Source organism: Suricata suricatta, chromosome 6 (assembly GCF_006229205.1).
Source record: "Suricata suricatta isolate VVHF042 chromosome 6, meerkat_22Aug2017_6uvM2_HiC, whole genome shotgun sequence".
NCBI classification, from domain to species: domain Eukaryota; kingdom Metazoa; phylum Chordata; class Mammalia; order Carnivora; family Herpestidae; genus Suricata; species Suricata suricatta.
The window spans coordinates 16,087,307-16,102,067 of NC_043705.1; the positions used below are offsets into that span (position 1 = coordinate 16,087,307).

At 44.7% G+C, this 14,761-nt stretch overlaps 1 protein-coding gene across 1 annotated transcript in view; it reads left to right on the plus strand.

Moving 5' to 3' along the window:
* The window catches only part of PRDM6 (PR/SET domain 6), a 102,624-nt gene that overhangs the window by 59,342 nt on the left and 28,521 nt on the right, over positions 1–14,761 (plus strand). The window contains exons 3-4 of the mRNA XM_029941534.1: positions 9,939–10,066; positions 13,575–13,699. Of these exons, the coding sequence (XP_029797394.1) occupies positions 9,939–10,066; positions 13,575–13,699 (253 nt within the window). The remainder of the gene's footprint in view (positions 1–9,938; positions 10,067–13,574; positions 13,700–14,761) is intronic.

A 14,761-nucleotide genomic window follows, 5' to 3' on the forward strand; every position in this document is an offset into this window, starting at 1 on the left:
TATATTCTGGAGGGGGTGGTGCGTACCTGTGTCTTTTGGATGACATTTTTGTAACTCTGTGTTAAAACCAAAGACTGAGTAAGTTTAGGAGATGGGATATGTAGCGTGGAAGAGGGACTTCCTTACTGTTTTCCCCGTGGTGTTATCCATCCGGCATTTTAAAATATTTTATCATGTAATAGGCGCATCTGGGGGATGAAACTAGAATATCTATTATGGCTTTTTTAAATTAATTTTTTAATGTTTATTTTTGAGAGAGAGACAGAGTGTGATCAGGGGAGGGGCAGAGAGAGAGAGGGAGACACAGAATTCAAAGCAGGCTTCAGGCTCCCAGCTGTCCACACAGAGCCCGACGCAGGGCTCAAACCCATGAACTGTGAGATCATGACATGAGCTGAGGTCAGATGCTTAACCGACTGAGCCACCCAGGCGCTCCCAGAATATCTGTTTTATTCATACACCTTGTTTGTGTCATTTCCGATCCTTTTCTTGTCTCTGTCTTTCTGTCTTTAAGTAGAAGTTGATTTCCTGGTTTGTATAAAGACTGTCGTAAGGTGCCTCTGGGTAAATTTCAAAAGCAGTTACACTGTATTCTCGTCCTCCATGAGCTTACGGGCTGGGCAACCTTGGCCGCAATGAGTTTGCTTACATCATACACACGATCTTGTGGTCAGTGGCCACCAGCAGGTTGGTTTGTTATGTTTGGGGTGAGGTTTCTTAACTAATTATAGTGATGGACTAAGGATAGGTAATGTTCTTCTACTGAGTGCCCAGCTCTGGTTTACAAACTTCACATACACTAGCCCATTTGATTTTTATATTTGCCTGGGTTTTTTTTTAGATTTATTCATTTTGAGAGACAGTATGAGCGTGAGTGGAGGAGGGGCAGAGAGCAGGAAAATCCCAAGCAGGCTTCTTCCTGTCAGCCCGATGTGGGGCTCAGTCCCACAAATTGGGGAATCCTAATTTGAGCCAAAACCTAAAGTTGGATGCTTAGCCGACTGAGCCACCCAGGTGCCCTTGTATTAGGCCTTTGATGTAGGGATTGTCATAAGAACCACTTTTCCAAAGAAGGTCTCAGCATCTTCAAGGGGTTAAGTAACTGTCCAAAGTCACTTGGCCACTTAAGGGGGAACCAGGCTTGCAACTCACCCACTTTGGAGCTGACACCCACATTGCTCTCCATGATTGCTCTTCATTGGAGTGACTTCTCTGGTGTGTTTCCACTGGTAATACGTAAAGTCTCCTAACAACCATACTGTTACAAGTAAGAGCTTTTATTTAGCAACACAGGCTCTCTGGTTTGTAAGTGTTGACGTTCACAACAGTGAAGAATTAAAAAAAAAATTTTTTAATGTTTATTTACATTTTGAGAGAGAGACAAAGTGTGAGCAAGGGAGGGACAGAGAGAGAGAGAGAGAGAGAGAGGGAGGGAGACACTGAATCAGAAGCAGGCTCCAAGGTCTGAGCTGTCAGCACAGAGCCCGACACGGGGCTCCCACTCATGGACTGCGAGTTCTTGACCTGAGCCAAAGTTGGCCGCTTAACCTACTGAGCCACCCAGGTGCCCCAAGAATTATTCTTCTGTGGCATTAGCTGTGTAGCTATCCATGAGCTGCAAAATATTTGCTCCCTGTCCCTCCTGACCCAGAGGAATCCCACAGTAAAACATTATTTATACATCTTGGCAAACAATATATTTTTGCAATTGAGGTTCTCAAATTCCTAACACACTTGCTTATTGAAACCTTGCTTTTCTGAATTTTGCAGAAAGAGGGGGCCAGATAAAGGTACTGTGCAGAACGGGCAGAGGAGATATGAGAATGGGTCTTTGTATCTCTTCTTCCCTGCATCCTTCATGTGCTTAGGTTTTCAGATCCAAACTGATAATCCCTCAAAGACAACTTCTTGGCTCTTTTTGTAACAGTTGTTTATTACATTTTAATCATCACATGAAATCTGCATTTTACAGAATTGAAAGAAGTTAGATTCAAGGAGGACGTAATATTTTCTTTTAAAAAGCCCTGGTGGCTAGTAATTTAGGATGGAGTTTTAATTGGATTCCGTGGTGATTTTTTTCTAAGGCTTTGAGCAAAAGCTAAGAACTTTAGGAAGTGACAGAATTATGGTGAGAATTCATTTCCGTTCACTGCAGAGTGTCTTGAGGTCCTCCTAGGGACATGTGCCAGGCCCTGTGTTAGACATTTGGGCATAAAATATTCTCCCGCACATCAGCCGCCCAGTAAAGACTGAACATGGCTGGCATTTCAGCCCACAACCAAGTGCTGGAGTCTGGGGCCTGGGCCCAGGGTCAGGCCAAGGTGTGGAAATGAGGGAGAGGGGGCTGGAGATGTCTCCCTGCCTACTGAAAATCGGCTAATCCTTTTCCTATTAAACCTTGGCACCTTTTTGTATTCTTTCCACGCCAAAGTTCAAGGACCCAGGTTCTGGAAGGAACAGATTAGTGTTTAGGCTATTAAAATGCAAGTTCCTTTGGTCTGCAGTCATCGGCCCTCTTCAGGGTGCTTGGAAGAGTAGTGGAAAAAGGCCTGGCGATCAGGCCTCAAACTGCCACTGATCAGTAGTGTTACTCTGTCTAAGGCACGAACTTCTGGAGCCCCCATTTTCTTAGGTAAAACCTGACCGGTTTGGAACAGATGGTCTCTGAGGTCCCTTCCAAATCTGATTTTCCTGGGCTTTCACTTTAGCCAGGATACTCAGCGTCCTAGTCAAAGAACAGGGGACTGAACTCTTCACAGCGATCTGTCCCCCAGAGGAAGCGCTCTGCCTGTGGTTGTCCACACAGGGTCTCCTAGTTCCCTGCGGGCCCTTGGTGATGTCCCAGCAACCGCCTCCAAGAGCAGGGTGAGGCGAGGCGAGCTGGCTGGGCGCTTTCAGGTGTTTTTATAGTGGAATTATTTGTATACCTTCATGGACTCCAAGGGGGTCCTTTGCCTCAAAAGACCATTGAAAGTCTCTGCTTGGTAAGAATGAAAGAAATGAACCCTGCTCTCTCCTGCCCTGGAAAACTCCTGCCCAGAAAGCTTGAATCCCAGTCAAAGGGTAGCTTCTGGGGAGCGGAGTAAGGAATGTGTGCGGTGTTGCCGGGTTATCAGTTCAAAAGGCCTTCCTTCCCAGGGCCCGCAGCTGTCACAGGCTGAGTTTTAGTGGTGGCGATAATTCCTTTATGGCCGGGATTACAAACGTAAATGCTTCATGAGGCCAAGCTGATGAGTAAATTAGTGAAGTTGGGAGCCTGCAAGACAACAGGGGTGGGTGGGGACTGTGCAGAGCCCCAGACCACGTGGCCAACCTACAGCGGGTGACCTTTTCTCTGCGTCAGTGGATTCTTGCCAAAGACTGGGGACTCGCCTTTTGATGTTATTTTTTGAGAACCATTAGAAATTTCCAAATTTCTAGACACAGCGGAAGAAAAACCAAGTTGGCCAAGTGCCCGAGTTCAGCCTGAGAGCCGCAGGTTTGCAGATCCTGCTTCAGAAAAACCAGTGGCTGAGAGCCGCCAATGCATACACAAATTACTATCATTCACAAGGAGGTTTTCTTGCTTTATATAAATTAAAAATGAGCCCAACTTACTTCCTTACGCTGTTTCTGGAATGGTGATTATAATTAAGAGTAAACTGGCAGCATTCGTACATAACAAGGCTGTGGACAAACCCACTCAGGATTAGGATTTATAACACAACATGAGAGGCGTGTGGTTTTCTTTTTTAAAGCTTATTTATTTATTTTGATAGAGCATGAGTGGGGGCGGGGCAGAGAGAAGGGTGGGCTGTGAATTTCAAGCTGGCTCTGCACTGTCAGCTCGAGTTCCCAAACTGTGAGATCATGAACACGGGTGTGTGTTTTACTGCTCTTGTCTTTAAAGTAGACTCTTCTTCTAGAAAAGTCAAGTCATGGGAGACAGTGGTGCTTCCTGACATCCAGGCTTGAAATAAATGTGAAATAAATCCATGTCTTTCACACAGTGGCTTTCCATTGATGCCACGTAGGATTTGTCACAAGCAAGAATGTTTGGTCATTATCTCCACCATGTGTGGCATCCCAGTATATATTACTGGACTGAAAATTGCAAAAATCCCCTTAAAAAGGTAAGAATTAGCTTTCCACTCTTACTTATCTCTCCAGTCGCATTGATAATAGAGGAAAGAGAAAGTACAGACCAAGAACGATGGTTTTAAATAGCAACAAGAAGGATCACAGAAGAAATCAGTGGCTGATAATGGAGTGGTACATATTACAAACATTTTCCTAGGAAGATAACACAGATAAGGTTTTGAACCTTGGGTAAGCTTCTCTATCTTAACAACACATGCAAAAACCAAACTACAAAGAGATACATGCCTACATTTTCATTTATTTTTCACTCTCTGATTTTTTTGGAAAACAATCAGAAAAGCATAAAGCATAATGTATAAATGCCAATAGACAGGTCAACGAAAACGTGAGTGTTAAGATTTTGCCATATTGGCTTCAGATTTTTTTTAAGAAAAATGAAGCTTTTCAGATAAAGCTTCAGATAAATTCCACTTATTTTGCCTCCATTCCTTTTTTCCCCAAGGCCAGAGCTGTCGTAAAGTTACCATGATCCCCTCCAGTGAATCTTTTCAGAATGTTACTGTATGCATCCACAGCTCTAACTACCTATATATTGTAATATACACTTTTATAAAAATGCTACTGAGTGTTATTTAGTATATTTTGAAATGTTAACAAATGGTATCATGTGTATTAATCTGCAGCCCGTTTTTCCTTAATCTTTTTTTGTTACTGTTTTTATCTTATTTATTTGTATTTATTTTTAATGTTTATTTTTGAGAGAGAGAGAGAGAGAGACAGAATGGAAATTGGGGAGGGGGAGAGAGAGAGGGAGACAACAGAATCCAAAGCAGGTTCCGGGTTCTGAGCTGTCAGCACAGAGCCTGTCCTGGGGCTCAAACTCCACAAACTGAGATCATGACCTGAGCTGAAGTCGGACGCTTAGCTGACTGAGCCACCCAGGTGCCCCTATTTTTTATTTTAGAGAGGGCAGGGGAGGGGGAGAGAAGCAGAGGGAGAGGGAGGGAGGGAGGGAGAGAGAGAGAGAGAGAGAGAGAGGGAGGGAGGGAGAGAGGGAGAGAGGGAGAGAGGGAGAGAGAGAGAGAATGAATTTAAAGCAGGGTCCATGCTCAGTACGAAACCCGATGCGGGGCTTGATCCCACAATCCCTCGGATCATGACCTGAGCCAAATTCAAGACTTGGGCCCTCAACTGACTGAGTCATCCCAGTGCCCCTCAACTCTCTGTTTTTGATACAAACAGATCTAATTCATTCCTTTAAGTGTTTTATACTGTTTTATTGGATAATTAAAACACAGTTCTTTTTTCTGATAATGGATAGTTCCATCATTTCTCCTTATTTACTCTCTTGAATAATGCTATAGTGGGTGCCCTTGGACTTGTCTCCTTGGGCAAACGTATTGGGGTTTCAGTGGAGTAATTTCCTAGAAGTGATATTGCCGAGTCATAGGATTTACGTATCATCAGCTTTATTTCGATATTGCCAGCGTGTTTCCCAACATGACTGTGCTCTCTTACACTCCTTTTCAGCAAAGCTGGAGTTAGCTTTCCAAAACTCTGAACACTTGCTGGTGTTTGGAGAGTTTTCTGTTTCAAAATTTTACTTTATTCCCACCAGGTATCCTGTGCTTTTTTTTTTTTTTTTAACATGCATTTCTTCCATTTCCACAGGGTCATTGGTTTGGCATCCTTAGAAAGAACAGAGCAAACATTAAAACTTTGGTTATTTATGCTCATTCAGAATAATGTGGCTCAGTTGGTTAAGCTTCCAACTTCAGCCTCAGGTCATGATCTCACCGTTTGTGAGTTTGAGCCCGATGTCAGGCTCTGTGCTGACAGTTTGCCAGAGCCTGGAGCCTGCTTTGGATTCTGAGTCTCCCTCTCTCTCTGCCCCTTCCCTGCTCATGCTCTGTCTCTCCAAAATGAATAAATGTTAAAACAAACAAACAAAAAACTATGCCAGAATGAGTCTTTCCCTTAACAGAAATTTCACTGTCTTGCCTTCATTCTCACTATTGGAATGAACAGAATTTCTGACCTTGTGGACATTTCATAGATACTGAGAGGGTTGACTAAACACTTTGTGCACGGTTTCTTTTGAAAGGAAATGAAAACAAAATAAACATTGGCATCAGCATTAATTCATCTCCTTAAATTCCTTAAGTTTGTTTTTTTTAAGACCTGCAGGTGTCTAAATTTTCATTTTACTGTCCCACAAACATAGATGTAACGCCGTCTCCAAGGACACCTTCCTGAACTTGGAATTGTTGGTCTAGCTTACAACTTGTTGAAACATTTCTTCCCTTCTAGTTCCTTCTGTATTGGAAGAATGAAAGTCCCTGTCTAGATACAGGCTCAGCGTCCTTGGATAATCACTTACGTCCAGAATTGTACACATCCTCCTTCCTTTAAAAAAACAAAAAAACCCCTCAGCTCTTAAATGGAAACAAAGTTGAACTGATGATGGACGGTGATGATGGGACCCAAGGGAGTACCCGGGGCCTTTGTGAGGGGACCTCCTCGTGCCTGCTCGGTGCCAGCATTTGGGTATCTTCGCTTTCCCATTTTGATTCAACCCTTCTACTAGAGAAAGGAACAGAAATCTCCATCAGTGCCTTCTAGCCCATGGTGTCTCTTTCCAGAAACACTGAGGTTAAATGCTAATTCTTGGCTGGGGTGCCTGGGTGACTCAGGCAGTTAAGCCTCGGCCTCTTGATTTCAGCTTGGGTCATGATCTCACAGTTGGTGTGTTCGAGTCCCACGATGGGCTCTGTGCTGATGGAGGGGAGCCTGCTTGGGGATTCTCTCTCGTCCTGCTCCTTTCCCCCTCAAAATCAATACATTTTTAAAAACCTTACAAAAAAATAAACTTCACATTACAGACTAGGAAGGGACCTTGAGCCAAGTACAAAGGTATACATTTTTGGCCCCTCTAAAAACTTTGCTAGGAGACTCTGGTCTTACTAGGATAAGCCCCCTTGAGGAAATGCCACATGCCGTGAATATATGTTGTTATGATGTGACATTTTCTGACATAATTATGACATTTATTTTGGGGAGACTTAGGTGAAACAGATGTAATTAGTTTTGTGTTCTGAAAGAGGAGTCTGGCTGCAGGGTGGGGATGAGGTTGGAGGGGCCTTGGGAAGCCTCTCGGGCGTCCATGAGGACCGTCCTGCAGTACTGCAGGTGCGTGGGGAGGCTGACTTGGGCTGACGGTGATGACAGTGGAGAGACAGAGATGGATGCGCTTGGAAAGCGTGTAGGAGGCAAGTTCAACTGCACTGGGTGATGTCTGGGCACTGGGGCTGAGGGAGAGGACATCATCAAGGTCAAATGAATTTCCTCAACTCTGGGTGTGATGCTCTGGGATTTAACGAGGTTCCTGCAATTTTCATCACAGTTCTGTGGGAGTTAGTGTAAAGTCACTATTAGCAGAAGCAGGGGAGGGACAGTCTCCTGTCATGGGCTACGCTGTGTGATGTCTGGAAAAAGCCGGACAAATAACTGCTACTTTTTCCCAGGACAAGTAGCAGTTCCAACCAGGCAGGCAAAAATGATAGGCTTCCTGTAGTCACACTGTACTGAGTTTGGGGGGTGATTTTTGCTGAAACGAGAGTGTAGGGAGAAACTCTTATATACCCATTTTCCAGACAGACTGGCTCTTGCCTGGTGTTGACATGAGCCAGCATTCAAAACCCACTGCGTGTAAACACTAGAAGGTCTGATGTGCTGCTGAGGACCTTGGCTAGACGCACCAAGGAGAACCGTCCTTCTCTGAATGCTTCGTCATTGTTTTCAGCCGCAACTCTCAAGGAAAGCTTGCTCATGGGGGAAAGGATAGGGAAAGGGGCCGGGTTGTCAACATCTCTGGCTCCGTTTTAGATAAACATTGGTGTCTGAGGAACTGATGGCTTTGTTCATTGTCCCGTGGGCTGTCATCAGCAGACTCACGGTTGAGACTTTGAGTCGGGGAGCCAGCTTCTTAAAAAGGAAAGCAGAACCACCACCACCACCACCAAATAACCATCGTGGGATCTAACCTAAACGCAAAGTCTGTCTTTAGGTTGTTCAGGGAGCGGAGACCTCCACCTCGTGAAAGACGTCATTAATCTTAACTATACTATGATCCAGGAATCTCTTAATTCGTCTCTGGCGACACTGATGATCAGCTGTGATCACACTGGCGCACTACCCAAAGCTTCTCCAGCAACTGCCTTCATTAGATTGATGTCTTTCTTGCCTTTGGGGGATGAAGGGTCAGTGGAGAGGCTGGGGGCGAAGACAGAAGAGTTGAAGAAAAGAAAAAAAAAAAAGTCAGCTGTTTTAAAACGACTGGAGATAATAAAAGAAACTGTCATCACTAAGCCCGTTGGCCCCCAGCACAGAAATGTGGAGCTAAATTAATATGCATGACCGTAGTAACTTTAGGGTCTAGTGTAACCAGTGAGACTCTGGGTAAGACTTGTTCTGTGTGTGTGTTTGGAAGGGAGCAGGGGACAAGGCTGATGCGAGGGTAAGAGACATGACTTCCCAGGATGCTCTGGGCCACACGTCAACAGTTAACCAGGATCCCATCACTATTTTATTTGAAAAGGACCAGTGGCGTCAGGCTTCCTTCTGAGAACTGCACCCCTTGCTTCCCAGAAGCCCCCTAGCGCTGGGATTCCCTTCTGGAATTGCTGCACATATGTAAGCCCCCATCTTCCACTCCTTGAGACACCCCCTCCTCCAAACTGCCCAGGTCTCCCCTGGTTTCTGGAAGCGGGAACTGATGTCCTCTGCGGTCGGCCCAGACTCTGCCTGTGCTGGGCTGGCTAGTGTTAGGCATGAGACCTTCTGTCCCATGCTCCTTGCCCGGTTTGGAGCACATTTCATTTCCCTGAATGTGATCTTTTAAAAAAAAGTTTAGTTTTTATTCTTTGAGAGAGAGTGTGTATACAAGAGGGGAGGGGCAGGGAGAGAGGGGGGTCTAGGATCTGAAGCAGGCTCTGTGCTGACAGCGGACATCCCACTGCGGGGCTCAAACTCATGAACCGTGAGATCATGACCTGAGCTGAAGTCAGACGCTTAATCGACTGAGCCACCCAGGTGACCCTCTCTGAATGTGATCTTAAGAGTTGCTCAGAATGGCCCAAAACAGTCATTATTAGACCAACCTCAGTTAAGACATTTACAATCCCTAGGAAATAGTTGGGGTTTTTTTTCTCTTTCTCTACTTGAGGGTCTTGCTTTTTTGATGCCTGTCCGAATAGTATCAGGTGCCGACAGCTGAAGTCCCCACTTCTCTGTGAGGTGAGAGGCCATTTATTTCATCTGAATCAGAGTCTGTTGTGTTTTGTTGTTTTTTTTTAACCAGTTCTGTGCATTTCTGTAACGCTCCACCTGCTTTCAGCTGGGGGTTGCTTGGCTTGTCTAACAGGCGGTACTGCCTCTCGAATGCCTTGGAAACGGCTGCGTGTTTGAGCCCGGGGGCCTCTCGTGTGGCCGTTCCAGCCATGTCAGCGTGGCCTCTCCTTTCAGCTTGTTTTGTTTATCCAGCAGCTCATTACTTAGGAGTAGTCTGTCAAAATAGGTTAAATATCCTTTGGGAAACATGGTCACTCACATCCTCGAGATACCAAAAATATGTTGAATACGGGGGGAGATCGGCTTGATAAGAAAAAACGGGATGGACTTGCATCACCCAAAAATATTTCCCTGCTATTCTGGTTGAGTTTCCACGAGCATCAATAAAGCACTAGCAAACCTCCCGGCAATAAATTTCTGCAGCCGCCGCATAAAGACACCAAGGGAAGCAGGGAAAATGATTGCTGATGATTCGTTCTAACTACTTGACCTTCTGACCTCTTCTCCAGATATATGACCAAGATGGAACACTACAGCACTTTATTGATGGTGGGGAACCTAGTAAGTCGAGCTGGATGAGGTATATCCGATGTGCAAGGCACTGCGGAGAACAGAATCTAACAGTAGTTCAGTACAGGTAACGTATGTACCTCGATTCACCACTTAAATGGAACTGAAGCCCTTTGGCTTGAGGGTACAAATTCTGGCTTGCCGCTGGTTCTGAAAAACCCTGCAGAGTCACGCAGAACCCTGGTAGGACCGGCAGAAAATTTTTTGTTAGGTGTTTGAAATCTCCTTGGTTCTTGCAGCAGTAATAGCATGAGAATTAGGGAGTAAAGAGGCTTCCTGGAAGGATGAAGTTACCTCTACATCACTGGCCTGAGCATCCACAGGTGCCTGAATGAGCTGGGAAACCCCGCTGATTTGGGGTGATGCCCCCCCCACAGCCATTGTGTGCATGATGGATAGGAGTGGGGAGATTCAGCCCCGGATCCTGTGCACCCCACCATCTTCAGGCTTTCTACCTCGGGAAACCTGTTACTTGCACACAGGGGTGGGAAACCAAGAACTAACTCTCAGCTCTGTTCAAGGCTGCATTTCCAAAACCATTCAGCCCAGCAGCCATGGCTGAGCCAGAAAACCCATCCTGATCCCTCAAAAGGTACCACAGCCTTGGGCTCTGGCCCTTTGACAATTCGAAGTCTGTTTTGGGTGATCAGGCAGTTTCAAAGCACGGAGAAGCCCCCGGTTCCCTGAGCAGTTTGGGCAAAGCCCAAAGGGTACCAAAGACAAGGAGGGAACTACCCTCCTTTCCCAGAATCCCACAGGGAGACCTCTGGTGGTGGCAGGGGGAGGGGGAGCAAAGAAGCAAGGTGGATTCCCAGATGTCCCACCACATCCGCTCAGTGCACCTGTTGGTCAAGCATTTCCACTTAGTGCTAAAGAAGGCTGGAGTGGAGACAGGAGCACAAAAACAGATCATAGAGCGGGGAAAAAAAAAACCTTTTCTCAGAATCCCTCGAAAACATGTGCCGTATAAATATATGACCTCAGTTATAAACAGCCATGTTCCCTTTAGAATCAGAAGCAACTGGTTAGCTTTATTAGGCACCACAAACACATCAAAGCAGAAGGTCCTGTACTCTGCAACTTGGCATCTTGCCTGTGGCTATTTATTTTCTTTCTTTCTCCCTCTTTCTTTTTTAGTTTTTAAACATGAAGCTTTAAAAAAAAAAAAAGGCTTTATCCGCCTTGTAGGTTAAAGGCTGCACAAATCTGGCTGGCTCTCCAAAGGTCTTCAGTTCAAAGGGAACATATTTGGGCAGCCATGGTTTCTGGGGCAGTTACATTTCATTAAATAATGGTTTCAGTGAAACCGTGCATGACGGGATTTGGTTACATGGCAGTGTATGGGCATTGCTCACTTGACTGCAGCCCCATTTCTGTCATGAAGTTTTTATGAAACCTGGAGCTAGGAAATTAGTAAAGGTTGGGTCTCCAGTAAGAGATAGTCTGGCTGGTTCCATAATGAGTGCCTGGGGAGTTCTGGAGGCAAACTCTGAATCTGGGGGAAACGAGAAACCCCTAGGAGGAAGGTGGGCAAAAGTTAAGTCAGTTATGTATTTGTCAGTAGTAAGTGGATTTTACAGCTTCCCTTTCATGATGGCGCTTCACCTTCTAGATCTCTCTGCCGATCTGTTTTTGATTACTTCAGATCTAAAATGAACTACAAAAACCCCATTTAAACAACTGGCCTCCATCACCAGTGACCACGTCCAGGAGGAAGAAAATAGAAAAGTTGGACCCTGGAAAGCCAGCTTAATTTTTATTGTACATGAATGTCCTCTTCACAAAAAGTCAGCTGGTTTAGATTCGTTCTGTTATGATTTGTAATATCTAAATGGAATTTTCTTCAAAGCGCCCTTGATTGATTGACCCTTCGCTGAACGTTTTGTTTTTATTTTGAGGCTGACAATAATGTTTGTTGGCATGTGCTCCGCTTCAACTGCGTTGGGACGCCATGAGGCTATCTTTATGAGTCATCCAACCACAATACTAAATACATGTCAGCAAAGGAAATATTATCTGAAAAGGGAAAAATCCCTTTGATGTGCTTCAACATGCAGAGATTTCTGCGAGTTTTGGAAGCTTTGCCCGCTTGTAAGGAATGGTGTATGCTTACACCCCCCACCCCCAGCCCGCCTCCCTTTCGGCTTACTCTGTGCCTCACAAGACCACCCATTGCTCGAAAACAGTTCTGTTCTTTCAGCAGCAAAGTGTGTCATTTGGTTTTTAGCACATTCATTTGCCGGGCGCTGTGTTTATATTAAGGGAAGCCAAACCGAGAGATGAAATGTTACAAGGGTGAAGTACAAAGTCGACTCAATTTTTCTCAAGTTAGGAGATGCCGGTGATTTATAGCTCGGCTCCAATTTTGATTTTTTTATGTAGCAGTGGAAAGAATTAATAAAACGCACAGGCTCTTGGAGATGCGGAGGGAGGCAGGGTAGCGAGGTCCGCGCAACTGGCTAGAGTTTTTGTCAGATATTCATAGAATGTGGGAAAAAACATTCTGCTTAGTTAGCAGTGCCCTCGTGAGACAGAATGGCAGCAAGTAAGGAAAATAACAAGATAAATGAAATTTTTGCAGCTGCAAGTAAAATATTGAGAATCTGCACTTTTTTTTATTGATCTTTATGATCCTATTGCCAAGAGCCACTTTGTGGTGACAAAATATGTTGACAAGTGCATATCTCACTGCCATGAAAAATGTGGTGAAGGATTCGCCTTCTGTCTGCAGTGTTATACAAGCGACCAATTGCCCTGCCATGACCAATTCCTTACAGAAAGGCTAAATTTAAGGCCCACCAACCCCAAACACTTTTATCTTGAACTTGAGGCTCATGTTGGTAGCAATTCTTCATCGAGGAGGCCAGTCACGGTTTCCTATCGGTTGGTTTTTCTTTACAGTACCGAAGCTGCTATAAAAAATGTTTATTTCTTGGTACCTTCACTCTATCATTTCAGAGGGTCATCTTTCAGCCAGAGTAACGTGCTCCCCTTGTATTTATTGAATTTCCATCCGTTTCCCCGGAAGAGCAGTTTTCTCTTCTCTTGTATCAAACTTGAGAAGACAGGCAATGGGGAAGATGTTTACTTTTCCCTGTCCTTAGATCACAAAGCCGCTTCATTTTATTACAGATTTGGGGACGTGCAACGCCAAGTTGCAACAATACATATAATGCATTTCCTTCAAGTAGGAAATCAATAATATTAATTGATACATGAAGGTGAGGCACCAGTATCTACAGTTTGCCAAGAAATGGAATTTTCTCATTAATCTAAGATGGGATTTTTTTTTAATGAGCCCCTGGCTCTCTGCCAGTTCATGGGCCCCGTTTGTGTCTCCTCGGCCAAGATGTTCTGTGGAGGGACGTTGTGGAAATAAACTGTAAGGTGTTTATTATACGGGGCACAGGCTTTAATTGGTTGCTGGGAATGATAAGGTGGGTGCAGATTTTATTGCAAACAAACCGTTTAGATGCTGGGCGGAACTTTTTCGGGGCAATAAAAATGTGGAGCGGGGGGAAGGGGCACCTGAATCCTACCTATTACTAAGCTGGGTTTTCTTTTGTTTTGAATAGGTCGAATATATTCTACCGGGCCTGTATAGATATTCCCAGGGGCACCGAGCTTCTGGTGTGGTACAATGACAGCTATACGTCTTTCTTTGGGATCCCCTTACAATGCATTGCCCAGGATGAAAACTGTAAGAATTTCTTTTAGCTCTGAATTCACATCTCGAAATATCTATTTGAAAGCTAACGATTTATGAGTGTTGCTTGCGACTCGTGAAACCCAATTCTCTGATATGTGATGCAAGTGTGCGCGGAGCCTGTGCCGTTCTTTCCTCCTCCCGCTCCTGTCCTTTGCTCTTTTACAGGGCATCTCACGCAAGCCAGTCCTTTCTTCGCCTGTTTACAATTTCAAAGCTGTTGTCATAGTTTTAAGTAGTTGCTGGTAGCAATATTGAGGCAGCTGATATTTAAAAAAAAAAATGTTTACTTACTCTGAGAGAGAGAGAGAACAAAGTGTGAGCTAAGGGGCAGAGAGAGAGGGAGACACCGAATCCAGAGCAGGTGCCAGGCTCGAAGCTATCAGCACAGAGCCCTATGCAAGGCTTGAACTCACAAACCGGGCAATCACGACCTGAGTCAAAGTCGGAGGTTTAACAGACTGAGCCACCCTGGTGACCCTGAGGCAGCTGGTATTTATTGAGCCTGGTCCTGTGCTTGCCACCACATGGGGTTCCCAGAGCAGCACAAGGTGCAGTTCCTACTCTGCAGGGGTACACAGTCCTGCTGCAGTCACATCCCAGGCAAAAATGAGATAACGAGAAAGCATTGCTGTCTAATTAAGGGTAAAAGCCCTCCAGTCAACTGGATGTGCTAAGAAGTTACTGGAATGAGAAACAGTAGTGAAAATTGTAGACATGTGACTGAGGAATTTTGTCTTTCCAACTTTAAAATGAGCTATGTAACTTTGGTCTTCATGACAACGGCAATCATTATCTCTAAAAAGATAATAATAATCTCATCTGAGCAAATGCAACCTTGGAAATGATTTTTACTCAGACTTTTATTTTTGTTGTATCAATTCTTTGGAAAGTCTTATAAGGTGATTTCCACAATTTGGAACAGAATTAGGAAATGCTGATGTCAAACACTGGTTTCACTGATGCCACTTTTTTTCTTGACACCAAACTGATAACAGATAATTGCAGTGAACTAGTAATTTGGGATTCTGTAACAGAAAAAGAGGCAGAGAGAAC